Source organism: Pongo pygmaeus, chromosome 18 (assembly GCF_028885625.2).
Source record: "Pongo pygmaeus isolate AG05252 chromosome 18, NHGRI_mPonPyg2-v2.0_pri, whole genome shotgun sequence".
NCBI classification, from domain to species: domain Eukaryota; kingdom Metazoa; phylum Chordata; class Mammalia; order Primates; family Hominidae; genus Pongo; species Pongo pygmaeus.
This window is the reverse complement of record NC_072391.2, coordinates 59,206,840-59,233,743: the sequence shown is the minus strand read 5'-3', so window position 1 is coordinate 59,233,743 and position 26,904 is coordinate 59,206,840. Positions and strand designations below refer to the sequence as shown.

General features: G+C 38.6%; 1 protein-coding gene across 2 annotated transcripts in view; it reads left to right on the top strand.

The window, feature by feature from the left end:
* CDH8 (cadherin 8) overlaps positions 1-26,904 on the top strand; it is a 383,067-nt gene that overhangs the window by 6,045 nt on the left and 350,118 nt on the right. For both annotated transcript variants that reach the window (XM_054454633.2, XM_063655190.1), the window contains one exon: positions 9,311-9,761. In XM_054454633.2, coding sequence (XP_054310608.2) covers positions 9,510-9,761 — 252 coding nt within the window. In that variant the 5' untranslated portion in view covers positions 9,311-9,509. The remainder of the gene's footprint in view (positions 1-9,310; positions 9,762-26,904) is intronic.

The following is a 26,904-nucleotide window of genomic DNA, read 5'->3' as shown; positions in this document are numbered from 1 at the left end:
TGTGAATTGCAACTATGGGTGTTTTCAAAGACAATTCCATACTCTTCTGTATTAATCAACAGGATACCTGGCCCTCACATATACACACAGGGAAAAATAGTGTGCCATGATAAGGTACTTTTGTGGATGTGTTTATTGATATTTTAGGCATATTGAAGATATTACAAAGGAATATTAAATGGAATCTCCTTACTCTTTTTTATGTACATCAAGTGAAAATATTACAGTATATTTATGTTTCATTTGCAGTCAGAACAATATTTTCCATGCCTTTTTTCTCTCTAGATAGATTAATGAATAAAATATGATTATTTGATTCTAGATGTGACACAAATGATACAAAATAAGTAGATGAAGGAATGGTATAAATATCACAAGGAAATTATTTCCTTTTTATGTAAGAAGATTCATCTCCAAAATTTAATTTAAAAAGTACAAAGGCACATTTTCTTCTTTATTAGTCTGTTGCTGGTTGAGCTTTAGAAACAGAATTCACATTTGTGTCTAACTATTCCCATCTTCAACATGGGGATGCTCAGAAAAATGAAAAAAAAAAAAATTCATACTTATTTTTATCAGAGGGGTAAAACATACATCTTCTCTTGCCTTTGAGTGTCACTAAACTATAGTAGCTGAAGATTATATATGTATTTTGGAATCTGCATAAGCAACTCCCTTAATTTTCATAAATTATACATTCTGGGTCATAACTCAATAGTATTTTTGTCAAATAATTGCTTGCTGTCTATCTGACTGTCTACTCATCCATCACCTGTGTCCGTAGTTCACGTTAAGTGTCAGTGAGTGGTTATTAAGCTATAAAGTTTTAGAAACATGAAAGAGTGACAGTAAGGTGCACTTGTAAGCATGGTTACTACACAGTGTAATCTAATTGGCAGAATCTGGATGACTTATACCAGGATCGTTGGCTGCATTTCAATTTCAGTATAAGAGACTCTGAAGCCCCCATTATGTGATATAAGTGATTTTAACCATTTCCACATTTCTTAAGTGAGAAGAGAAATCTAATTTCTGTCATCAGTAGTGCTAAAGTTTCTTGAAATAAATAGAAAAAGTTAGTTGCAATCTCTGATGAGCATTACCTTCTCTGAGCTCCCTTCTAAGTAGTATACAGCTATCACCTTGGATTCATCTCGGAATTAGTAGAGACTTTCCACTTGTGCTGTCCTCACAGGAATGTAGATGATTATGAAGTGCAATGGAATTTATCTTGTAAAAGAGATGTACCAGGCAATGTTTTTTAATGAGCGGCTACAGTTTGATTGAAAGAGAATAGCTCACTGATGAACAGGTAGTGCTTGTACTCTGTCCTCTCGGCAGAAAATAGTGATGGACAATGTCATGTCTTCTATGGGAAGGAAAGACGTGGTTGGTTCTGGACAGTAAAAATGCAGCCCTTCTGAGGCTTAATAAAACTACTTGAAGTCATTGCTTTAATTGTATGTTAGTTGTGGAGAGGGAAAGCTATTTCTAAAATGCTATTTTATTTATACCCACCCTGGTTCATGCCATTTTGGTTTTACAAATCAAGAGTTTAAAAAAGTTACTTTACTTATTACCTGTCTACACAGAACATTGGAATTTTCCCCACTGAAGTAGATACACAGCACGAGATTGCAACAAAATAATTTTTAAAAATCGGTAAATATTTTCGGTTAAGCACTCGAAACATTCAATAAATAGTTACTATAATAGCTACATTGACAAAGAGTTTAAATTACCTTATTTATTTCTTCCTTAATCTTTCAAAGTAGGTAGTATTAAACACAGCATCAGTTTCTTCACCTGCCACAAATAAGATAAATGTGCCCAGGTGACTTATTTCATGAACGATAGAGCTGTATTCAGACTACTTCTATCTGACTCTAGAGTCAATGCTCTAAACAGCTATCTCATGGGGCTTTCCACAGTTCGGCTGAATTACAAGGTTGATAAGAATAAGCTTGATTCTGATTGATTGCTATGATTTAAAGGACCTGCACAAAATGTTGTCACTCAGTAGTAGGTCTCTGGCTATTAAATTCTGAACGTGTGATTTAAAGACTGCAAAGGATGTGACTTTAAAGAAGGAGGGATTTAGGTAAGACTCGAGAAATGATTTTCTGGCACCACTGTGTCTGTAACTGGCAAGGGAGTTGTGGGACTGATACTCATTTTTTTTTAGGATGATCTTGATACTGGTTTGCCTTTAAAAAGCCCAAAAGAAGAAAATTATTAATATCTTAACTAAACTGATGATTCCAAGAAAGTTTTCTAAGTAAAGGTCTGGTTCTAGAACACTAGAGAAGAGATCTTATTTTGACTTTATTGTCTTTGTCACTGGCTTAGTCACCCCATTCTGAAATTTCTATAACAGAAAAATGTCTACATGAAGAATAAACTTGTGACTCTACCTTGGGAAAGAAGGAGGAGGAGAGGCATTTATTTATTGATTTTTGCAAAGGAAACCAGCAATTATAGAACTTAAAGAAAACAAAAACTTCAGGTAGAGAGGAGTAGCATGGCAATAACAGAGCAAAAAGTGGATTTGAGGCCGGTCGCGATGGCTCACGCCTGTAATCCCAGCACTTTGAGAGGCTGAGACAGGTGGGTCACTTGGGTTCAGGAGTTCGAGACCAGCCTGGCCAGCATGGTGAAACCCCATCTCTACTAAAAATACAAAAAAAATTACCCAGGTATTGTGGCGGGTGCCTGTAATCCCAGCTACTCAAGAGGCTGAGGCAGGAGAATTGCTTGAACCCAGGAGGCAGAGGTTGCAGTGAGCCGAGATCGTGCCATTGCACTCCAGCCTGAGCAACAAGAGTGAAACTCCAACTCAAAAAAAAAAAAAAAAATGGATTTGACAGATATTATTCTGGATGGCAAAACAAGCAAACAATATGCTTTCGGACAGATTGACATCTGGATAAATATGTGGTCTGATGCCAAAAAGGATGACCAGAAGGGTTGTGGCTGAGTGAAGGATACACAAAATAATATGTGCGTGTGTATGTGTGTATGTGTGTGTGTTTACATAAACAATTTCAGAATATGTTTCTGCCAAGGGAATCTGGTTAAAGAATTCTGAAGGCTTTAGGAAAGGTGATCTTCTTGTATTATTTATATTTGAATAAATGCCAGTGTATTTCCTCTCTAAAATCCAAAGGCTTTTTCTACCTGCTCAGCCCCAGTCAGCCAGGACTTGGGTGAATTGCTCTGGGTCACACACTGAATCGCCATCCCCTGCTTTCGTGAAATACCACTTTGAATTCAATGTGCATTTACCTGTTTTGAAACAGGCTGCTAATGGCTCTAAATTCAAGGTCAGAAACATTTTTAATAGAAACTCACTGGTCCTCTGTGTCATTTTTGCTTTCATGAAATATTGTGGCTGCTAAGCCTAGTGGATAATAAAAGCATAGTTTCCTGTCAACCACAATAATCTGCTGGATTGAATCCTGAAGTGTCTGTAAAAGCCTGTTTTTTTTTAGACTTCACCTATCAGTGTGTTGTTCATCATTTTGAACTTTAATCCACATTATTTTTAAAATGGATGGAGTAATATGTTTTTGCATAACGACTTATATATCCATGATTTGACTGAGTTCATCTTAAAATAATGTTGGAATCAGCAGAGTGAAATTCAGGCTGTAATTAGAACTATCTCTGAAATGTAAGTATGAATGAAAAGTCAGATTATAAGTATTTTACCCAGGAAAATATATCATCATATGGGGGAATTCTAAAGACTTTCGTATATGTAAGAATTCCAGAGAAGCTGTAAAATCTCTTCATCTCACTATCTGAGTGTAAATCAATGCAACAGCATTATAATAAAGTAGATTGCTTGGTCAGACATACATACTGTGGTTGGAAAATGTAAAAATAAATTGATTTTTTTACCCCAGCTTTACAACCTTGCTCAATTTCTTCTTCCTTGCATCAGGTTAAGCAGTTTGGGTATGCAGCTACTATTCACAGTATTTATTAATACTGATAACACTGACATAAGACTCAGTTGCATCTCGAAAGTTTCTACAAAGCCATTCTCTGATATTCTAAGAGAACAATGTTAGTCTGCCCATGGCAGAGGTACAAGCATACAAATAGTGTGGTTCCAAGTGTCACAGCAGAGTCCCATTTCTCTCGAATTGGCGGGATTGCCTTGAAGACCAAGTCTCAACTCTCCCTGATAGCATGCATGTGCCTGTGAACATACCAGTTAGCTCAGCAATTTTCCCAGTGCCTCACATAAAATAGATACGCGAGGAGAGGAAAGTATTGTCACATCATATAAAATTCCGTATATTCATACACCCTAGTTCAAGGTTTCCCCAAATCTGTGTGTTCACTCCTTTATTCACAGTGGTGGTTAAGTAGTTCATGGCGTGACATTCAATGACATGAGGAAGTGACTCTTCCACCACACCACTGAGTCCTTTAGGTTATCTCGAGGAGGTCTGAGCTGGGAGCTGGTCTTCTTTAGAACTACTTGCTTCAGAAAGTGTGGTTTTCAAATCAGTAAGTAGCATCAGCACTGCGGGAAGGTTATAAGAAATGCAGAATCTCAATTCCCACACTAACCTAAGTGATTCATAATCTGTGTTTAAACAAGATTTCCAGGTAATTTGGATGCATATTAAGATTTGAGAAGCACCCCACTACAGGTGTGCTAGCATTGGCTCTTTACTGGGTTTTAACAGAGCTGATGGTTAAATTTTCAGTAATTTTCAGAGCTGGTTAATGGTCAATTGGAAGCTTAGAATTGGTCGTGGTGGAAGTATTTATACCATGAAAATCAGAAAACATTACAAATCAGAATTTTTTCTTTCAAAGAGCCACTAATTAAATATTAACCAGTCTGCCTCTAACTATTGCTGGTCTTTCTTTTTAGCAAATAGTGAGATGGCCTCAGGCTTTTAACAGTGTCTAGTTCAGTAAAAATAAAACATTACTTAAAATACTAATCTCCCTGTACTTTAATTTGGTTATCTCTACAATGAGAATGATGATAATAAAGTAATAATAATATTATAGAGTTATTTTGAAGAATAGATACGAATCTATATGTATATATCTGTGTATGTATAGTTCTTTATGATTTAATATTATCTGAGTACTTTCTAAGTGTTTGCTATTAACCTCGTAATTTTAAAGTTATATTCCATTATGGCAAATAATATTAGCTTTCCATTTAAAAATAAATATTTCAAAAACTGAGCCTATTTCAATAAAATTTAAAGTAATAATACAGATGATTGAAGAATTTGGCAAAATCTAAGAGATGGCATATAAGTGTTTCGATTTCTAGAAGCGCCCTACAGACGATGTGACAGGAATGACCTATGTGGATGAAAGGTTTCCCCTGAGTTGGGCTAATTTCTCCCCAGGGCTATACCATTGACTTCAGAGTATTGGCCATCTCACCCCTAGAAACCCCTGAAAATTGGGAAGTTGCAGGGGAATAGCACTCAGTTGCCTCTCACACCCTGTCTGTGGTATATGGCTAGACCTTTGGAGAAACCAAACATGCTCTCCTCTTCACAAAGAACTGGCAGAGGAAAGGGCTACATATTTAACATGTAGTCTGTAGAGACCATCATTATTATGAATTTGATGGGTAGGAAAAAAGATGGAGTGACCATGGACTGGGTGATTCTGTAAATAATAATTTGAAAGTTACCTTAGATGCTGATTCATTCAGAGATCCTAGATTAATTGGTGGTCTTGTTTGTATCCATTGGTTGACTGAAATGTTCTTTCACTTATACCCCCTTCTCAGTTGGTTAATTCTATTTCAACATTTAAATGACATCCCCTCTAGGAAACCTTCTTTAATGCTGCCAATATGAGTGGCTTACCCATCACTCCGTATTTCTTTTAAACCTTCTAAGACTACGTTTCAGTGAATTGTTTATGTATTTCTTTATCTTTGCCAAACAGATTCTTTGCTTCTTGAAGAGAGGAGTTCTGACCCATTTGCCTTTCTCTCCCCAGTACCTGACATACAGTATATGCTCATAAAATATTTCTACAGTGAGAGGAAGGGTCTTGTTCAGAAAGAACTTTGAAATTACATTAGTTAGGTTCATATAATGGTTATCTCTTTACTTAGAGTTGCTCCTTGAGTAAATTATTTCATTATTCTCCCATCAGTTTTGAACACAACAAGGCAAGGCATTATATGCTTTATCTAACAGTAAGATATTGTGTTAGTGGATACTATTTGTGACTACACAAGTATCCCCTTTCTAATTAACCTACTCATTCTGACTAGTCAAGCTATGCCGTTGTATAACATTGGTCCAGAGTCTATTATCATTTTTTAAATTATTCTGGTGAGTTCAGGTAGAGGGAACTCACTGCAATCAATGCTGCAGTCCATCCAACATACCACAGTCCCTCATTGCCGCTTGGTGGTTTCCATGAAAGTGTCTATTATGAATTTAAATTGAGATGAAATTTTCTTATCCCAGAGTCATTAGCAACAAAGCAGATGCCAGAGTATACTTGCAGAGTGTTTGGCAAAATTTTAAAGAACTGTGCATGCTAGTCTATCCTATCTGAGGTACCACGAGTATCTCCTTTAGTCCTCAAAACCAACCTGTCAGGTCAGTATTATTATCATTGTTTCATTGCTATTGTTATTAATTATCCCTCCCTCTGCTGTTATACAACTGGTCAGTGTAAGAGTTAGAATTCAAACCCCAAGCAGGCTGACACTAGAGGTCATTCTCACAACCATCTCATTATTCTGCTATTGTAGAACCCAGGCCAACCAGGTACAGTGGCTCATGCGTGTAACCCCAGCTGTTTGGGAGGGTGGAGTGAGAAGATCACTTGAGGTGAGGAGTTCGAGATCGAGATCAACCCCTCCCCCATTTCTAAAAATAATAGTAATAATAAAATTAGCCAGGCATGGTGGTGCACGCCCAGCTACTCTGGAGGCTGAGGCAGGAGGATCACTTGAGCCCGTAAATATGAGCCTGGGTAAACAAATAAACAAAAAAAACTTATGCCTTTGGAGAATAACATACATGGCTTTTGCACGTTCAAGTATGGTCTATCATGGAGTAGGGGAGAACTGGAAAGAGTTAAGTCCCTTTTCTCTGAGAAGTTTAGGCTGAGCCTCCATGACTAGAATGGATCTCCCCATGTGCGTTAAATGGCACAGGTCTCTCCCCTCTAGCACCATCCTCATCCTCCACCACAGGGAAGATCTTTGAGCACTTTTTGACACCCTCATACCTTACCAACTTTTACTGCAGAGGTTACATAGCTTCACTCTGCTCATTCATTTGTCTTTTTGTCTCAAAGCCTCTCTAGGGCAGGAATCCTGTCATCACCACACATCTAGCCCAGGATAACCACATGGATTCGAGTTTACCGAGTATTTCCCATGATCTGGCTGGTTTACATGTGTCTTATTTCTGAACCACGCTACCGTCCCGTTAGGTAGGAATTATTATTAGTGCCACTTAGCAGAAGAAAAGACTGAAGGTCAGAAAACTTGACTATCTTGTCCATCATTACAGAGACAGCAAGCAGGGTGAGCTGGGATCCAAACCCAGGTGTATCTGTTTCCAGAACAGACTGTCCTCAGCACGCACAAGACGCCTTTAGCACCAACTTCTCGCTCGGGTCTAGAGAGAGCACAGCATGGGTATGCTGTAAATGCTGTTAAAATAATAAGTGGCTTGACCATTCAGAAAGACACAAATATTTGGGGGTTTCTTTATGGGGGCTTTTTGAATTTTGTTTAGTTTAAGTTTTGAAGCCTGCCAAGATCTGCTCACACACTGGGATGAGAGAAAGACTTAAGGGGAATCTGTTTTAAGGGGAAGATTTTCTGCAATTCCAGGGAAAGGAGGAGACTTTGTTCTGGACTCCGTTTTCTCTGTTTTGGCTCTCCATTGAAAGCTGTTTTTTTTTCTTCTTCCATTTCCAAAACAACTGCTGCTTGCCGTGGCTCCTGTATACTCATCAGGTTGAGCCCTTTTGAATTATAGAGTCCCAGTGATTGAGCGGAGCCCAGGCAAAGAACGACAAGCAGGGTGATTCTACTGGCCATCTTGTTAGATCAGATACTGCCTGTATTTGCAGTACAATCTGGGTCTGCCCCTTTTAGCTGGCTTCAGTAAGGCCACTCACCAGCCCAGCTAATGTTAATGACTTTCTAGGTTTCTTATTCTGAGCCAGAATGGAACCAGAGACCTAGAGGTGAAAGGTTTCCTCCCCTTCTATGAATTCCCTGAGCCACAGTGTCCCCGAGGGTGTCCTGAGAAATTATTTTCCCATTTAGTCTAATTCAGCAAAGCTTCTCTGTTGGATCTGCAGTGAACATTATTTCTTTAAAAATATTTTTTTTTTGAGAGGGAAGAAACACATTTTGCCATGCTGAGGGTAAGCAAAAAATGTATCTGACACCTCAGGTAATGGGGATTTTTTTGTGCCCTTGCCTTTCTGAATCTCTTCAATTAAACATTACATTTGTTACCATATTTTATTCCCAAGGAGGATTTCCATAATTTAAATCTCCTGTTTAACTGTACATTTAGAATGGGGACCCTGACACTGTCCTGATTATAGCATACAAGCTGGACATTACAGAATTTTTCTCTGGGAGCATTCTAATTTTATTCACTCATTATTAGCATCCTGGCAGAGGACTGCATTCTGCACCCTGAACTGGGCAATCCTTTCTGGTGAATCCTGGAAGCTAAGATTGTAAAAGTTGGGGTAAATTCCCCTTCCCATTCTCATGTGTATTTTTTTAATGTTGTTAATTCAAAGCTAGTCATTTCATGGAGTTTAGCATAAAAGGAACTAAAATGTATCTTTTAAACAGGTAAAAAAAAAAAAGAGAGAGGAAGAAAGAAAGAAAGAATAAAAGGCCTACAGTGTGTTCGACAAGTGGGCTGTGTTAGCGTATACCCCAAAGTGTTAAAACAAAAAGAAATGGAAGAAAGAGAGAGGAAGGGATGGAGAGAGGAGGAGGAAAGTCAAGAGGAAGAAACGAAGGAAGAGAGGGAGATGGGAAAGAAAGAAGCAAGGAGGAAAAAGAACTTCTATTACGCAAACCAGTTTCTGATAAGTCACATAGCTACAAATGAAAACTGAAATCTAAATAAAGCTTAAAAATTAAAGGACTTACTAGCCTACTTATTCTAATTCTTCAGATCCACTTTCTTAACTCAAGAGTTTGAGAAGTGCCTACTATTGTTCACTTTAGGTGCTTTTGAAAAGCAGTGATTTTATTTTAAAACCGGTTTGAGTAGACCCTTATCTTTCTTCCTCCTTGTTTTCGCAGGAAATTTCAATGAAAAGAAAAGCCAATGGATTGTGGTCTTAGAAAAGCTGCTTAGATGATGTCTGTTTCCCGTGCTATAGACACGTGGCAGAGCTGTAAGTAAATGCTCGGCACTGCATGATGAATTGGATGGCTGCAGACCGGAGACAAAAAAAATAATTGTCTCATTTTCGTGGTGATTTGCTTAACTGGTGGGACCATGCCAGAACGGCTAGCAGAAATGCTCTTGGATCTCTGGACTCCATTAATAATATTATGGATTACTCTTCCCCCTTGCATTTACATGGCTCCGATGAATCAGTCTCAAGTTTTAATGAGTGGATCCCCTTTGGAACTAAACAGTCTGGGTGAAGAACAGCGAATTTTGAACCGCTCCAAAAGAGGCTGGGTTTGGAATCAAATGTTTGTCCTGGAAGAGTTTTCTGGACCTGAACCGATTCTTGTTGGCCGGGTAAGCTTTGTTTTTAAGATCTCAATTTCGGGGTCTGTTAGTGGTCTTCAGATGTTTAATACCAAACTCTTTTTAATTGTGGCCACACTTAGCTGTAAATTGTTCAAGCCAGATGGTTACTGAGTTTACCCGTCGTTCTGTTAGGAATATGATTAATCCCAAGGTAACAGTTTTAAATGGTCTTGTAGGGAAAGCTTCTCCCACCACCTCGTCTACCCGGCTATCAATAAAATATAACACTGCTTATATAATCCATAAACAAATAACGTTTTCTTTCTCATTCACATGACAGCGATCTCATGCCAAACCTTTTCTCTAGTTTATAGTACTTGGAAGAGATATGCATCTTTTCTCAGTTTGAGTTCCTACCACTTCAATTACTGAGAGTTTATTTTGTTTTATTTTATTTTAAGGCTATGCAGATTTCTCTAATTGCAGGTAGATATTTATCTTTTTTGTTTTGTCATCTGCTTTTTCAATAATTAACCTAGGATGGAGAAAAGGAAGTTCTTAAAGTAGATGCTTAACTGTGCATTGTACTATTTGAAAAACTTTGCAATAGGAAACTAGTTCATTCATTGTCAGGTGAAATCAAATGTACAGAATCAAAATTTTAGTTTAGTGGAGTGTGTGTGTGTGTGTGTGTGCACGCGTGTGTGTGTTAGACTGGACTTACATTTGTTTTGCTGTTGTTGGCAGGTTAGACAAATGTTCTTTGTGTAGACATGGGCTGCCTGCTTTCCAAAATCACACTGTGGGTTATTGGAGACTACACGTGTTTATTCCTCAAAACTGTTCATAAGCTCCTTTTAATTTTGATGCACATCTTCATGTAGGTATAATTCCAATTATGAGCCTGCAAATGACTGATTTTCTTGATAAGTTTTAGAAGTGAATCAGGCCAATGTTATTCACTTCCCAAATGCAATGATTTAAAAGAAAAATAGGAGGGGAATTAAATGCTGATCTTCAGGACTTGAGTTAACTCTTTGTGTTTCACTGGGAACTTCTGATTGCGTTACTGCTTTTACCCTATTGTCTTGCAAAACAAATCGAGTCTCCCCAAGGATTATGTTTCTCATTTCATATGGTTCTACTTGGATGAAGAAAGCCTGCATAAGGAGATATAACGAATCATTACATGGATATTTATTGAGCCTTTCCTATGTGCCAGATGCTCTATTAGGCACAGGAGGCATATCAATGAATAAAACTGTGATCTCTTATAAAACATAAGGAACTTATATTTTGGCCAATACTGAGTGTTTATTGTCTGTTGAACACGATTATAAAAGCACTTTGTGGGCACCAACCTTTTTGATTCGAACAATAGCCACCTTCAGTATATGCATATGTATGTTCATTTGCATGTACGGATACAAATATATATGTATGAGACAAGTCTGCACTCCCTTTGTCGTAAGCTCAAAGTATAAAATCCGAAAGATTTTTTTGTGTCCTTGATACAAACTCAGGGAGCAGAACTGACTTGAGGCTATTATAGTCATAATGCGTAATTGTGACTGTTCACATATTTTGCTGCAAAAATGTTAATGTGGTTGATTACAGGGTGCTGCCCCAGACCCTGCTGAGGGTGTTACTTACCATATAGTTTATATACCTTAATGTTTCTGAAGTATGAAAAGTTTTGAATTCCAAGATACATCTGGCCCCATGGGTTTTGGATATGAGCTTCTTTACCAGCATTGTCTTATCTTTTTTGTAGGTACAAAAGTGAGGTTTAGATGGATTAATAAACCAAACCAAGATCACAGAGCTGGTAAATTATCTGCCTGAGTTTGAATACTGTTGGAAATTCCAATGGCCATTATTTCACCCACTATACCTTATTACATATTAGGAATCAGCTAACTGGAGTTTAAACTGTAATTTACACTTACAAGTTATTGAGTATAGAATGTAAGGTCTTTAAATGCCTACTTCTGGATATTCAGAACTTCTTTAATCAGCCCTAAGGCAAGGCGTTCTCATGCCATATGAAATTCTGGGAATACATGCATATTTACGTAGTGGATGCTTTGTTCCTTGCTTTTCTTAGTTATCTTTTTATGAAGGTATATCACTCTGACTGTGTCTTGCATAATGTAAATAACAAAACATGCTATGCCCAGGAAAACATTTCATTTTTATCTGGGTAGAAAAAGTAATTAACGTGGGGTTGCTTTGGACTCAGAATCCGATAACTGATTTCATCTCCATTCCTTACATGAAGTAATAGAGATAGAGGTAAACAGCCAGGCATTCAGCATCTTCTCGTGACTTATTGACACATGAGACGTTCATGCTTCTCTGAATGACAGAAATGTTGCCAGTGAACCCTAGGATTTTGAAATAGCCCAAATGCTTTTGAGTCTTAGTGATGGTGTTTATCTAGCCTTTTCACGGCTTCCTACAATGACCAATTCCCAAACAATTGTTAAGTCAGAGTTTATTTTCTGGAAAACTTTTCTGCGAACATTTCCCATCATACCTATTTCCCTTTAAAGAAAAATGCTCCTGAATTATGACAGTGTAGCCTTGGAGGATCTTGGGTTGTAGCGTGGCCAAAAATACATTTCAGGTGACTGCTCCAGATTATGAGTCAGGCTGAGTGCGAAGATGATCTGAATCGGGGTGCCCACCGGTGCTTTAGTGTTTTACCTCTGTGCACACTCTTCCACATCCGACTCTTTAAACCACTTCACCTCCCAGCTTCTCCCCAGGAACCGGCTGAGAAGCATTACTTACTTTATGAGCACACCTGCTCTTTGAAAGGCCCTCCTGCGAGTGACCGTGGCGGGGCCTCTGACCTGGCAGGCTGAGCTCAAGCTCAAGGGCAGAGCTAGTTTTTGAGTGATAGGTTCTTCAGAGCTTCACATAAAACCTTACAGCATCCATCTTCTGTTTTTAGTATATTGGTAGGCAGCTGGATGCTGAGAAAGCTCCTTAGCATCAGAGGTGTACTCTCTCGAGGTTTGAATATGAGCTTGGCCACTTTCTGGGTGTTAACCCTGAGAAGGTTACTGAAGTTTTTCAAGGATTATGCAAATAAGATAAATAAGAATTTGTAAGAGTAAAGAAAATAATAGAAGCATAGTAGCTGCTATATAGTAATTGTAGTTGTAATTGTATTCTTAATTGTATGTGTGTGTGTATGTGTTTGTAGTTCGAGTGGCAGACAAATTAACAATTACCTCACTAGGTGAAAACAAGACTCTGGGGGCGCCTTCACAGGTACATGTTGTATAGTGTGGAGGTGATGTTTCTGTGTGTCTTGAAGAGTCACTGGCCTGGGGGTGTGGGGTGGGAAGCGAAGTGCCCCAGCAACATAGAGGAGTTTATGCAAAGTCATTGGAGAGAGAGTAAGATGACTGAGAGTAACATGCTTCCCTTGGTCAGAAGCAACATAAGCCTTTATATTTTCTGTTGAAATGGAATGAAGTCAGTGGTCATATATATTGGTTTCTTTTTAAGATAAGGTCTTGCTCTGTCACTCAAGCTGGAGTCCAGTAATGCACTCACAGCTCACTGAAGCCTCGACCTCCCAGGCACAAGTAAATAGTCCCTCCTTAATAGCTGGGACTACAGTCATGCACCACCATGCTTGGCTATTTTTGTTTAAATCTTTTGTAGAGATGGGGTATCCTGTGTTTCCCAGACTGATCTTAAACTCCTGAGCTCAAGCAGTCCTCCGGCCTTGGCTTCTCAAAGTGCTGAGATTATAGGTGTGAACCACTGTGCCTGTCCTGGAAGTCATATTCTTAGAGAGGTTTTCCCTATCAGTTCTTCTAAAATGTAATTGTTCCTCCTTTAATATTTCATACCCTTTGTCTATGCTTGACTGTTTTTCTTCCTGATAATCATTATCTAACATACTGTATACCTTATTATGTTTATTATTTGTCTCTTCTAGGATGCAAGTTCCGCAAAGAAAAGGATTTTTGAGTCCTTTGGTCTTTGCTCTGTATTCCCAGAACCTAGAACCCTGCCTGCATATAGGAACTGCTCAGTAAATACTTTACATGAAAAAATAAATGAATAATTTACCTACATAATGGAAGAATTTATAATAGTCGTATAAGCTCAATGGCATTTTTCAATAAAGGAACTTTCATGTTCTCTCTTTCATATGAGTATTTTATAGACCACCTGGGTAGTTAAAATTTTTTTTATGTATTGATTTTGAAAGTCTTTCTTTGAGGTAGTGGGCATGAAGAAAATGCTAACTTGCTTAAGCAACTCTCTTTCAAAAAGCTGCAGAATTACCTCTGTGGAGACTGTCTTTCTTACCACCGTCATAAAGCAACACGTTGTCTTCCAGCTATCTTCAGGCTTTTGTGTTTGGGCTTATGGTACAAACTGGAGCAGAAAGCTTTTGTCTGGATTTCTGAAAAGCAAACACCAGTCAAACAGACTCTATTCCTGCCTCCAGTTCTCTGTGGACCAAGGCAAGGCAGAGCCTGTTCATAAACACATAAACATTGGGCATTCACATCTCCATGTAGCTCAGTGTTGACTTTCTTTGGAAATTGTGACAGAGAAAAAAGTGGCTCATGGGACACTTAGCCCAATTATGCTTATTTGTTCTGGTCTTAGGAAAGAGAAAACCTGTGGTGGTTTTTGATGAATCTGGCCACAACACAAAAATACTATTCTGTGGTAAAATGTGCAGATACTCTTTGTGGTAGACAGCTTTGTGTCATTATGAGAACCCCTGGCTGCAAGTCAGGATGGTGATTGATACAACCATGCCACGAAAATTTATTGAGCATCTACTATCTGCAGAGCATTTCATTGCCAATGGATTCTGAGCTCTGAGCAAACACAGATCTATCTATGCCTTCTGCATGGAACTAATGAGCTCCTAGAGGGAGACAGACATTAAAACAGATAATCACATGAAGAAACATCACAAGAAAACTGAAATAAGTACTCTGAAGTGAAGGAATGTGGTTCTCTTGAAGCATATACAGAGGAAGCTGCCCTATTCTATGGGAGGATGGAATCTTCCCAAAGGAAATAACCTGGAAGCTGATATGCATTAACATGTTGTTGAACCAGGGTTCAGAGATAAAGAGAAAAAGAGCATTTTTGATAGAGGAAATAGCACGTTCAAGGCCATATACAGAGCTGAGAGAGGGTCAGAGTAAGTGAGTGTGTCTTAGTCAGTTCTGGCTGTATAACAAGTTAAGACAGACTGGGTGGCTAATAAACAATAGAAATTTATTTCCTTCAATTCTGGAGGTTGGTAATCTTTAAGATCAGGGCGCCAGCATGGTTGGTTCTGGTGAGGGCCCTTTTCCAGGTTGTAGACTGCAATCTTCTTGTATTCTCACACTGGTAGAAAGAGGGCAAGGAAGCTTTCTGGGGCTTCTTTCAGAAGGGCTCTAGTTACCTTCATGAGGGTTCCACCCTCATGACCAAATTACCTTTCAACAGACCCATCTCTTAATACCATCAAATTGAAGATTAGAACTTCAACATATGAAGGTCATAAACATTCAGTCCATTGCGCTGAAACACAAAGAACTAGGCTTAAAGTCTCTTGTGTCAAGTTAGAAAGACAAGCAAGGATCTCTTGGAGATCTGGCTTCTTTCTCTATTAATTCTACTACAAAGCTACTGGGAAAGAAAAGTCATTTCTGTTAGGTGCAATTTCCTCACTTCTGAGTGTATGGGATTAAGATATTATATATTTAAGATACAAACCCCTATGGAACAGGAATACACACACACACACACAAACACACACACACATGCCCCACATGTTCATTGAATATCCTTTTTCTAAAATGCTTGGGACCAGAAGTATTTCAGATTTGAGATATTTTCAGATTTTGGAATATTTGCACATATATTGAGATATCTTGGAGAATGGAGCCAAGTCTAAACATGAAATTCATTTATGTTTCATATTTACCTTACACACATAGCCTGAGGGAAATTTTCTGTAATTTTTAAAATAACGTTTTTGTGTAACAAAGCTTTGACTGTGACCCATCACATGAAGTCAGGTGTGGAATTTTCTACTTCTAGTGTCGTGTCAGTGCTCAAAAACTTTCAGATGTTGGAGCTTTTTAGATTTCAGATTTTCAGATTAGAGATGCTCAGCCTCTGTGTGTGTGTGTGTGTGTGTGTGTGTGTGTGTGGTATATGTAACATCGATTTTTGGCTCAGGTTGCTTTAGTCCTTGTTCTGTAAGTCCTGTGATCCTCAATCCCTTATATTGCTTTATTTTGGGAAAAAAACACCAGTCTGCTCTGCAGGTGGTCATAGTTCTTCTATACTAAATGCTCTCTCTTACATAAACTTCTCTGCTCTCTTTCCTCCCTTTTTTCCTCCTACCTGGGCTTCTGAGCTGTTCCTTATTTGGATGTAACTCTCTTGCTTGTAATGCCACATCTATTTATAATTCTCTTCCTCCAAGGCACTGACTCATTTTCTCTCTTTAAATTTGACCTTCTAACCTTCCCTCTTCACTGTAACTTGGAAATCGTTTGGGTGGTGCTTAGTATGAAGGACACGGGATGCCAAATAATTACACTATATTACAGTTTACGGTGTCTGCGACTGGTGAGAAAATTGCACTTGACATGCCATTATTTTTTGCTGGCCGTTTGCATGTTAAGAGCACTGGACTACGCAGTCACAGCTTAATTGTATCTTCGGCCTTGTGGGAACAATTCACTGTCAGTTCCATGAAGCTTCTACCTACTCAGACAGAGCCTTGTGCACCAATAATTTGGCAGGAATGCAAGTCAGCATCGCGTGTCTCAACCTGGCCAAACAACAAGAGTTGGCTCCCTCTTGTGCAATGTTCTGACTTAGAAATAGGGGTATCCCAGAGCTGTTGGAAATCTTTGGCTGCTAATACAAATAATATAAATAAAGAGAATAATATTAGTCATTTAAATTAGCAGAAATTAGCAGAAACCCTAAACACACACATGCTCATCTACATGTGAACACACATGCTCACCTACACATGCACACACATGCACATGGAGGATTTCTTAGCTAAGTTTGTGCATGAGCAAAATCCCAAATCATCTCTTAATCCTTTTTGTTTTTTCCTGTAGCTCCAGACTCTCACCCTGCTCATCTCATTCCTTACCAAGGGATGAGGTGAGAGAGAGTGGATAATCGATGCTTATGTTTGTAGATGCTCTGAGAAGTAAATTCTCAGCTTTCTTATAAGAAGAATCCTGCATATATTGTCGGCTATTTAAGAGTCATCTCATGAAGGCAGATATTTTTCCCACTTGAAGCAAAATAACAGCAGTCATATGTTTATGGATGACACAATCATATTATATAATTCTGTTTTTTAAATAGATTGCAACAAGATAGTCAGTACAAAAAAACAAGTTCAGAGTATTGATTCCTATTACAAGTATGAAGCTGAAATTCACAGGCAAGCATTGGGCAAATATAAATGCTACATGACTGGAAAGTGACTCATTGCATATTCACATGACAGAATAGCATAAAGTCATTAAAAAATTCAGATTTATAACATGAGAGTGTGGTTGCAACTTAATAAATATCAAAGGCAAGATATAAAATGTGTATAGAAAATAATTATTAAACTATATGTGTGATACAGTCAGAATGCCTGGCATATATCTGTTAGAATATGTGTGTGAACATGAAAAAATACATTTAAACATTTTTGTATCTATCTTCAAACCATGAATATAGATGTATGTATTCAAATTTACAAAAATAATGAGCCATTAGTGCCCATTATCCTGCTCACCCATACACCCATATTCAATATTTTTAGTCATTCTACCACTATTTTTTCAATTACCTTCACTCCCACAAATGCATACACATTGCCAATGCTCTTGATTTAAGTAGTTAATTTAAAGAGAATGCAAATCACATCTATAACCACTATTCACTGTTTTGATGTAAAGATTTCCCCAGTTGAAAACAACACAGAATCATAAAAAAATCCCAAATGCATGATTATATCTAATGAGTATGTGATATCCAGGTAACCCACCTTAAAAAAAATTGAGGAGTTCATTTCTGACATTGATTCAGATTAGTAACTATACCACAAAGCAATACAGGAGAACCTGTAAGGAAATATATCAATATATTCAATCTTTCTTCCCCCAGTATATGTGGTTGGATTATGAGCTTTAAAAAATAATTTTCTGCATTTTATTTTCTTAATATGCTTTTATTAAAATGTAAAACTTAATAAAATGAGAAAAAATAATATATTTTTCAATTATCTTAACATCAATGCCATCCATTCATAGCAAATTCTTGGGGACCATTACTTAATGTAAAACAAATTTGGTAAATAGAATCTCGTTTTAAAAACTACACCTCTGCTAAACACTTGTATGGCCAATCTCATCAATTAATAAAGCACTAGGCTTATTTAATCATTTTTATGAAACTATGAAGAGGGAAAGAACAGCTACAGTCTTTCTGCATTGCTAAATGCACATTAAACATGTTCCATAACTATGAAATAGACCAGATATTAACCAGATGTGAAGGTTTTCTATTTGATTTTTTTAAATGGGAAACTATCTTATGAGTCTTCAAGTAGTATAATCAGCCTACAGGTTGCTTGTAATTTTTTCAACAGATAGGAATGACCTAGAAAAGTTATTTATGAAACCATGTTATTTAAGAAAGATAAAAGTGTTACAGCGTTTACAGAATTTCTTTTGGCCTGGCTAAGAATGTTTGCTAGACAGTGGTATTTTAAAAATAGTTCAGTATTTTCCATCTGTACATATCATTTCCATTATAATTAACTTAAGTTCACCCACTTGCATTCACATACACACCTTGGCCTAATTTGGTCATCCACATTTCTGTCCCTAAGTCTTTGAATATTTCATTACACAATATTTTGATAGGCAGACTTGTGCACAAAAATCGGAATACTCAGTTAAGATATGAGCGTGTTTTCTCATCGGCACTGGCTCTCTAACCTCAGATTTTAATATGTTTAGGAATCCCTTTAGATGTTATATCCTAGAGGAGAAATATAATACACTACATTTTTATTACTCAAAGTGAGGTCTGCAGACCACCAGCGGCAACACATGGGAGCTAGTGAGAAATACAGAATTTCATTCAACACCTGTACACCCGGACTTATTGAATCAGAATCTGTGTTTTAACACTACCCCCAGGTAATTCTTATGCACATTAAAGGCTTTAAAATGAAATACACATTTAGTTTTTAGGAAATCAGCCAATCATCAATCAACCCCTGTGTGGGTCAAATCATGCTTTTTTGCTCTCTGTACCCAGCCAGAGTCACTTTTGAATACCACCCAATTTTTAAAAAGGGTCAAGGGAGCTAGTGTTTGCAAAAGCCCTAGGTGAGGTTTTGGAAGGAAACAGCTGTTGATTTTATTTGAACCCCATGTAGTAGGTGATGAACATGATGGGCTGATGGGACTCCTTCCACATTGCAGGTGATGGTGAAAAGCAACCACCTGCGTGTGCACCCATGCTCCTACCACCAGCTCAGTTCCTCAGTGAGAACTGTTAACTGTTGTCTGCTCAGTTCCGTGGACTACTTCCTTTTCTCTATATGTATTTACCACAATGTGGCAGATGTGTTCTGAAATCTACAGAGTATCAAATGTCACTGGGCTTCCATGGAAGGCAGTAGCAGAATCCAAATGAGCCTGATCAGAAGGGCTGAGGAATATTGGGAAACAGCAGGGAATAAAATACTACATGCATATTTTTGTTTCTCCCTAATCCTAAGAATAACCCAGCTGGGTTGCATACATTTTTTTTTTTTCTGTGAATATGTGGTTGAGACTAGGAAACTGAAGACATTATCCAGGGACATGAAAATGGGGGAGAAAAAGAGGGTTTTTTTTTTTTTTTGAGACGAGTTTCGCTCTTGTTGCCCAGTCTGCCAGTCTGGAGTGCAATGGCGCAATCTCGGCTCACCGAAACCTCCGCCTCTCGGGTTCAAGCGCTTCTCCTGCCTCAGCCTCTTGAGTAGCTGGGATTATAGGCATATGCCACCACGGCTGGCTAATTTTTTTGTATTTTTAGTAGAGATGGCGTTTCTCCATGTTGGTCAGGCTGGTCTCGAACAGCCAACCTCAGGTGATTTGCCCACCTCGGCCTCCCAAAGTGCTGGGATTACAGGGGTGAGCCACCGTGCCCACCCCCAAGAGAAAAAAGAGATTTTAAGTAACCTGAATAAAGTGATAGTATCTATTGAGTGTCTACTATATGGCTGACAATTTATTAAAGTTTGCTTATTCAATCTTCACATCAATCCCCTGATAAAGGTACCATTATACACATTACCAGATCGGGAGAAAGTCACTGAATGGAATAGTCGTTTCCACTAGAAGGTGCAGGGGAGACAAATAGTGATTACGTGATGAGGTCCAGAGTCAAACCTGAGCGTGGTGATCATAGAATTTGTTCCTGTCACCATGGCAACACACGATCTCATTTGAACCGTATGTGGTAGGTGCTCAGTGTGCTGGGCTGTGACCCCAATTTGCGGATGAGAACAGTGAGATCGCAGAAGGAAACAAAGGTAGAATGTCAAAGGTTTAGTAAGATTTGAGCAGACAATGAGAGATGTTTCTCCAATTACAAAGCCACAACATATTTTTTGCACCTCTATATGCTTTGCTAGTCAGGGACAGAGGTGCACATAAATCCCTTGAGAAAAGAAAAATGTCCTTGAAGATTATGCTTGTGCTGGCTCTGTTTCATTTATTTTATGGGAATCAGAGGAGAGGACATTGGCATAGCCTGGGCCCGAGCAGGGCTGCTACCAAGTACACCACAATTTGGGGGTTATTCTCCTAATACGGGGGTTAGCCTAGTATCTTGATGTTTTGCTTTCTCATTTTAAAAATATATTAAAAATGATTATGCTTGATGAATAAGAAAAAATGATGGAGAAGGAGTAGGAAGAAGAGAAAAACGGTTTTATTGAAAATTGCAGACATCTTGCTACGTGCTTTAAATATATTTACATGTTATTATTTTCCATTTTGCAGATAAGAGAATTAAGACTTTTGGATGGAAGTAAATTCTCACCGGCTAGGTGACCAGAGTGTAATGATTCTGGTTTTGCCTGAGCTGGGCAGAGCTTTTAACCATGCCAGAGCTGTAGCATAAAGTTAGACAGCTCACTGGAATCTTTAGCCAAAACTGAGCAATTTTCTAGGTTCTTCTTAAAGTGAGAATCCCAGAACACCAAAAAGAAGAGTGGAATGAAAAATAAAATCCTGTATACATAGACAGGAACTAAAAGAAGACAAAACGCTTGTACCCTCCAGTTGCTTGAACTAACTGTGTTAATGCTGAATAATTTAGTAACAATTCCCTGTACTCTTGGAAACTGAGCTGGTGGACAATATTACAGAGACTCCAGAGGTGGGATCTATAATTTACTTAGCTTTGTGCAGTGACTTTCCTGGCTCCCCTTGTAACTTTATAAGTCTTTTTCCAAATAGATATGTACTTCTCTGTTGCATCTCTTCCATTCCAGCCCGCATCTTGGTGACTTTCTCCTGAGCAGTTCTGGTCATGTCCTCTGCTACTGGTGCACCTTGGCCACTGAGAATAACCCCTTTATGCCTTTAGCAAATACTCTGAGGAACAGTAATTTGATGAAAGAGCAAACATGCTATTAAAAATGACCAAATCCTGTAACTCTTAGAAGGAAGTCAGACTCCCTAGCCACTCAAAAGCTTTATTTAGAATGTGGCAGGGTTATTTATAGTGGAGTTTTTCTTTGCTTTTTTTTTTTAATGTGTGTATAGGAACCTAAAAGTATAAATGAATTTCTCATTGCAGTTTGCCTTTTGTCATACTCTTGTGTGTGTGTGTGTGTGCGCACATCCTATTATTTTTTCTCTTAAAGGAGCTTTTCTTTGGCAAAGCTCATCCTCTGATTACATCCTTGACTTTGTAGGAACATTTATAATCAGCTTTTCGAGGTGTTTTCAGAAATCATTAGATGTTTGCAGTGGCTGGTCCTATTGATCAAGGCCACTGTTTTTTGAGTACTCTCTTCTGTTTTTCCTGTCATTAAACTCTTACTGTAAAGAAAGGTCTTAGCTTTTTACAGCTGAACCCAAATTTCACATTCCAACTAGACTATCAGAAATGCATTTAAGACTGTGATTCATGCCTATAATCTCAGCACATTGGGAAGCTAAGGTTGTGAGGATCGCCTGAGCCCGGGAGTTGGAGGCTGCAGTGAGCTGTAAGGTCATGGCACTGCATTCAAGCATGGGCAACACAGCAAGACCCTCCCCATCAAACCCCCAAGAAAGAATGCATTTAAATGTTCCTATCTTTTCTTCCATCTCACCAGTTGGAGGAAAGACACAAACAAAAAAAAAAAAGCTGAAAGACCAAACAATAAACATGGAGACTCTCCCGCCTCCCCATCATCACATACACGTAAACAAAATGAGGTGGTAAGACAGTGTCAAAGAGACACAAACCACAGAGCCAAGTGGTAAATAGAGGGTGAGATAGAAATCCAAAAATACAAAGCAAAAGTCACACTACAAGCGATACAACATAAGAAAGGAGCTAAGCTGGGCACAGTGGCTCACACCCATAATCCCAGTGCTTTGGGAGGCTGAGGCAGGAGAATCACTTGAGCCCAGGAGTTTGAGACCAGACTGGGCAACGCAGCAAGACCCCAGCTCTACAAAATATTTTTAAAAACTAGCTGAGTGTGGTGGTGTGCTCCTGTGGTTGCAGCTACTCCAGAGGCTGAGGCAGGAGAATCAAGGCTGCAGTGAGCTGTGTTAGCAGCACTGCACTCCAGCCTTGGTGGCAGAGCAAGATCCTGACTCAAAAATAATAATAATAATAATAATAAAGATAAAAATAAATTTTAAAAAAGGAGCCTAGAGCCAGAAAACATACAGAAAGTAAGAGATTTTCACAGGAACACAGCATTCAAGCAACACAGAGGATCAAAATCAATGAGAGAGAAAATGAGGTAAAGTAAAAATGAAGACTGAGGGAAGGAAAGAGAGTACGATATTCCCTGGAGAGAAGGAGGAAAGGCAGAGGATAAGCAAGCAGAGAAAGGCCATATGGAATGGATTTGGGGTCCACTGAGTGATTCTCACTAGGGCCAGGCTAATTTCTTTTAGCCCCTGGACAGATGTGTTAATGTATACTTTTATGCATACTTTTCTGATCACACAGGTTCTGATTTTTTTGTTTTTGCTTTGGAAAGGTGTGCATTTTGATTCTAACACAAGACGTTTGCCGAATAGCTGAGGCTGACAGGACTTGGCATGAAGTTGGAACAATCTGAGTGAACCAACAAACATGATGATCTTTTTTTGTTCTTGAATTTGTAGAGACCAATTTTGTTTTTTAACCCTATATATTTTCTAGGAATTGGCACTAGAAAGTAAATCATGGCCATTTTACCTCAAATCAGATGTGAAGCATAATAATTTAATAATAAGTCTTTAAATAAAATTATCACATGCTTTCTATCTACAGACTATGACATCAGCTTAGAAGAGACGTGGGAGGTAGAAAAGGCATATGGGTAAGCCCTTGGACAATTTACATCTGTCTACAACTCTCTAAAATTATGAAATGGGGGCCAGGTGTGGTGGCTCACACCTGTAATCTCAGCACTTTGGGAGGCTGAGGTGGGTGGATCATGAGGTCAGGAGCTCAAGACCAGCCTGATCAATATGGTGAAACCCCATCTCTACTAAAAATACGAAAGTTAGCCGGGCGTGGTGGTGCTCACCTGTTGTCCAGCTACTTGGGAGGCTGAAACAGGAGAATCACTTGAACCTGGGAGGCAGAGGTTGCGGTGAGCCAAGGCAACAGAGTGAGGCTCCATCTCAAAAAAAAAAAAAAAAAAAAAATGAAATGGGCTTTTAAAACATTGGCAAAAGATATTTTAAAACAAGATTTATCTTTCTAGTATATTTGGGTATAAAAACAACTTAATTTATGCAGTTAATTTTAAAATGATCTAAAATGGCCACAGAAAAGGCTAATGCTAGTTTTCTGTTTCTGCTACTTTACAAATACATTTGAGCAAATGCATTTTATAAAATCTTTTATTTTTAACTTTTGTGGGTACTTAGTAGGTGTATATATTTACAGGGTGAGCAAATACATTTTTAATAGCTCAGTGAAGAACAAGTGAGGTGGAAGTTGGAGAATATACATAGATAGAACCAAGGAAAATAATACTTTTTTGACTACCTAGTACCTTCCAGGATGTATGAACTCTTATTTAGATCTCACCTGAATCCTGTGAGATAGGGTATTAACATCAACCACCTTTTAACAGACAAAGAAATAGGTTCAGAGAAATTTAGTCACTGTCCCAGGTTGGCTAATAAGGTGGGGAATTGGGATTGAAATGCAAAACTAGCTTATTTCCAAAACCTATACTTCCTCTGCCTAAACTGTGCCACCCCCTCCCTCAATTTACTTGGTTCTTCTTTATGTATCTTTACACATGGAAGGGCTCTTGTGGAAACAGGAACAACGTTCTCATGGAAAAGTGCTTACTCTTATGGAACACTATTTGCTCTTCCAAGTATTTCTTCTGATCATCCCAATAACCCAGAAGGCCAAGTGGAATGACTAAGATGGCATTAGACCCACACTAGAAACCAGACCTTTGGACACCTTGTCTTGTGTTTTCTCTAGTGATCATATTGCCTCACCGAGGCTTTTGTGAATCCATCAGCATTACAGATGGTGTTCCCACCCATAGGGTAACTCTTCACCATTCAAAGTGTGTTGAGATTAACACTGCAGTTCCAGGTTGCCCTACAGAGCAGGCCTCTTAAGACATCCACTCCTAAATCTTGCAGCATGCCAGTGCAGCAAGGTAGGAAAGCCCTGAGTGAGATATCCTTTTAAGTGCACCACCCAATCACATGGTTTATGTGGTCTCTTTTAAATCCAAGGACTATGCTGCTTCCCTACTTACACTGGCAAATATGAACTGAGAACCTGCATTAATAATAGACATCCTCCCTGGGCATTTTTTTTTTTTTTTTTGAGACGGAGTCTAGTCCTGTCACCAGGCTGGAGTACAGTGGCGTGATCTGGGCTCACTGCAAACTCCACCTCCCGGGTTCAAGTGATTCTCCTGCCTCAGCCTCCTGAGTAGCTGGGATTACAGGCACACACCTCCACGCCCAGCTAATTTTTGTATTTTTAGTAGAGATGGAGTTTCACCATGTTGGCCAGGACGGTCTCGATCTCCTGACCTCGTGATCCACCCACCTCAGCCTCCCAAAGTGCTGGGATTACAGGCGTGAGCCACAGAGCCCGGCCTCCCTGGGCATATTATTGAATGAGATTTTCAAAAGCCTGTACTGCCTTGTGACCTCTTAGCTTCACATCATCCAAGATGGTGCTCCTTAATATAGCCTAGCACCGCACATTGTGAGTGCTACATAACGCAGGCCGGGAAACCACACATGCAAGAATATTGGATAATTCTTTTGCTAATGTTCGAGGAAGGCTTTTGCTGCTGTCTTCCTATAGGAATACTTCACTAGGCTTGGATTTGGGTGAGAAAAGTTAGCACAGTTGAGTGTCACTTGGCTTTGCAAGTACTAGGACACAGTTATGTACTGTGACCTGGTAGGGAAGTGTTGTCACATTTACAAAGAAAATCAGCATGCTGGGAACTGCTCCTCGAAATGTGATAAGGAAGTAAAAGTCTGCATCTGAAGACTCCTCTATCTCAAGAGAACTTTTGAGGTAGCAGAAGAAAGCGTTCTTACTTTGGAATTAGAGCCTTGGAAGAATCTTTGCAAATATAAAATGCTCTCCTTCTGCTACTCTGTAAACTCCACAAGGTTCTGGCTTTCTCTTTTAAATTTTATAAAAGGGTCAGCACAAGGGAAACTTTTCTCTTCCACCTAGCAAGGGCTTGGGCTAAGAGAGATTTTCCTCTTTCTCCCCTGAAAACTGTAAGCATTAAGACTGATTGACTGAATGCAGATACTTAATCTGAACCTTTTTAAAGAATAGTATTTTCTATTTTACAATTTACTGTTTAAAGTATATTGTTTTACCCAAGCCATGCTTTTTATGAGCCATAGCCTTGTGTTTGAAACACCAGGAGGTATACAAATTCACATATCCACAGACACACACATTTATACAGAATTAGAAAATGATGATTAGGATACATTTCTGAAACCATTAGCAAGTTTTCAACACAGCTTCTACCTTTTTTTGTTGTTATAACCGTGGTGGCTTGTCTATTTTTTTGTCATCTTTATCGCCTGAAATGAAGAGCTTATATGCAATATCCTATCTTGCAGTACCTTTATTGACCTCTGTTGGTCAAGAGTCCAGGCTTGTATCTTTTTCATTGAGAAATAAGGTAGCCTGGAGGATTGTGATTCTGCTCTGAAGTTAGACAAAGCGAGGCTTCAATTCCTGTCACAATAGCCCCATACTCAGCTTGTATCATTGCATGAGAGTTAGTGTTGTTAAGCCTCAGTTTCCTCACTGTGAAAGTTACTATGTAAGATTTGTCCTTTAGGTATTCCCCTAAGCAATAGATGTGATATCCTAGTTCACTGAGTGGGGGCTAAATATTATGGTACTTGTTACTATTCTAGACAGTTCATGTCTTGGACATTTTTGTCATTAATTAAAGCTTTTTAAAAATTGCAATTAGCGAGACTGTTTTTAAAACCTGTCACTCTATGGCCATATGTTACACATCTGTACAATAACCTGGGTGTCTTCAGTACTTTCTAGTGCCCTTTGGAATTCAACATTCTGTTTCTTTATGTTTTTGATTCATACAAACTGATCCTAATACTGAGCCTGAGGAAGGAATACATTTTACTAAGTGGAAGGAGAAATGCTTTGCCTTCTGAAGGCATAGAGGAAAGTATATGTTTAATTGGTACTTACTTTTCAATATTTAAGAAGAAGAAGAAAAAGTAGAATAAAATGATGGATAACCACATTCCATATTGACAGATGGACATGTCTAATATTTCAAAATGTCACATGCAAATACCTTAATTATTTTGAAGATCAAGGTGAGAGGGATATTGAAGATGACTCCAACTTTGAACCTCCACCCTCAGTAACCCATCTAATTCAACAGTGACGTGAGACA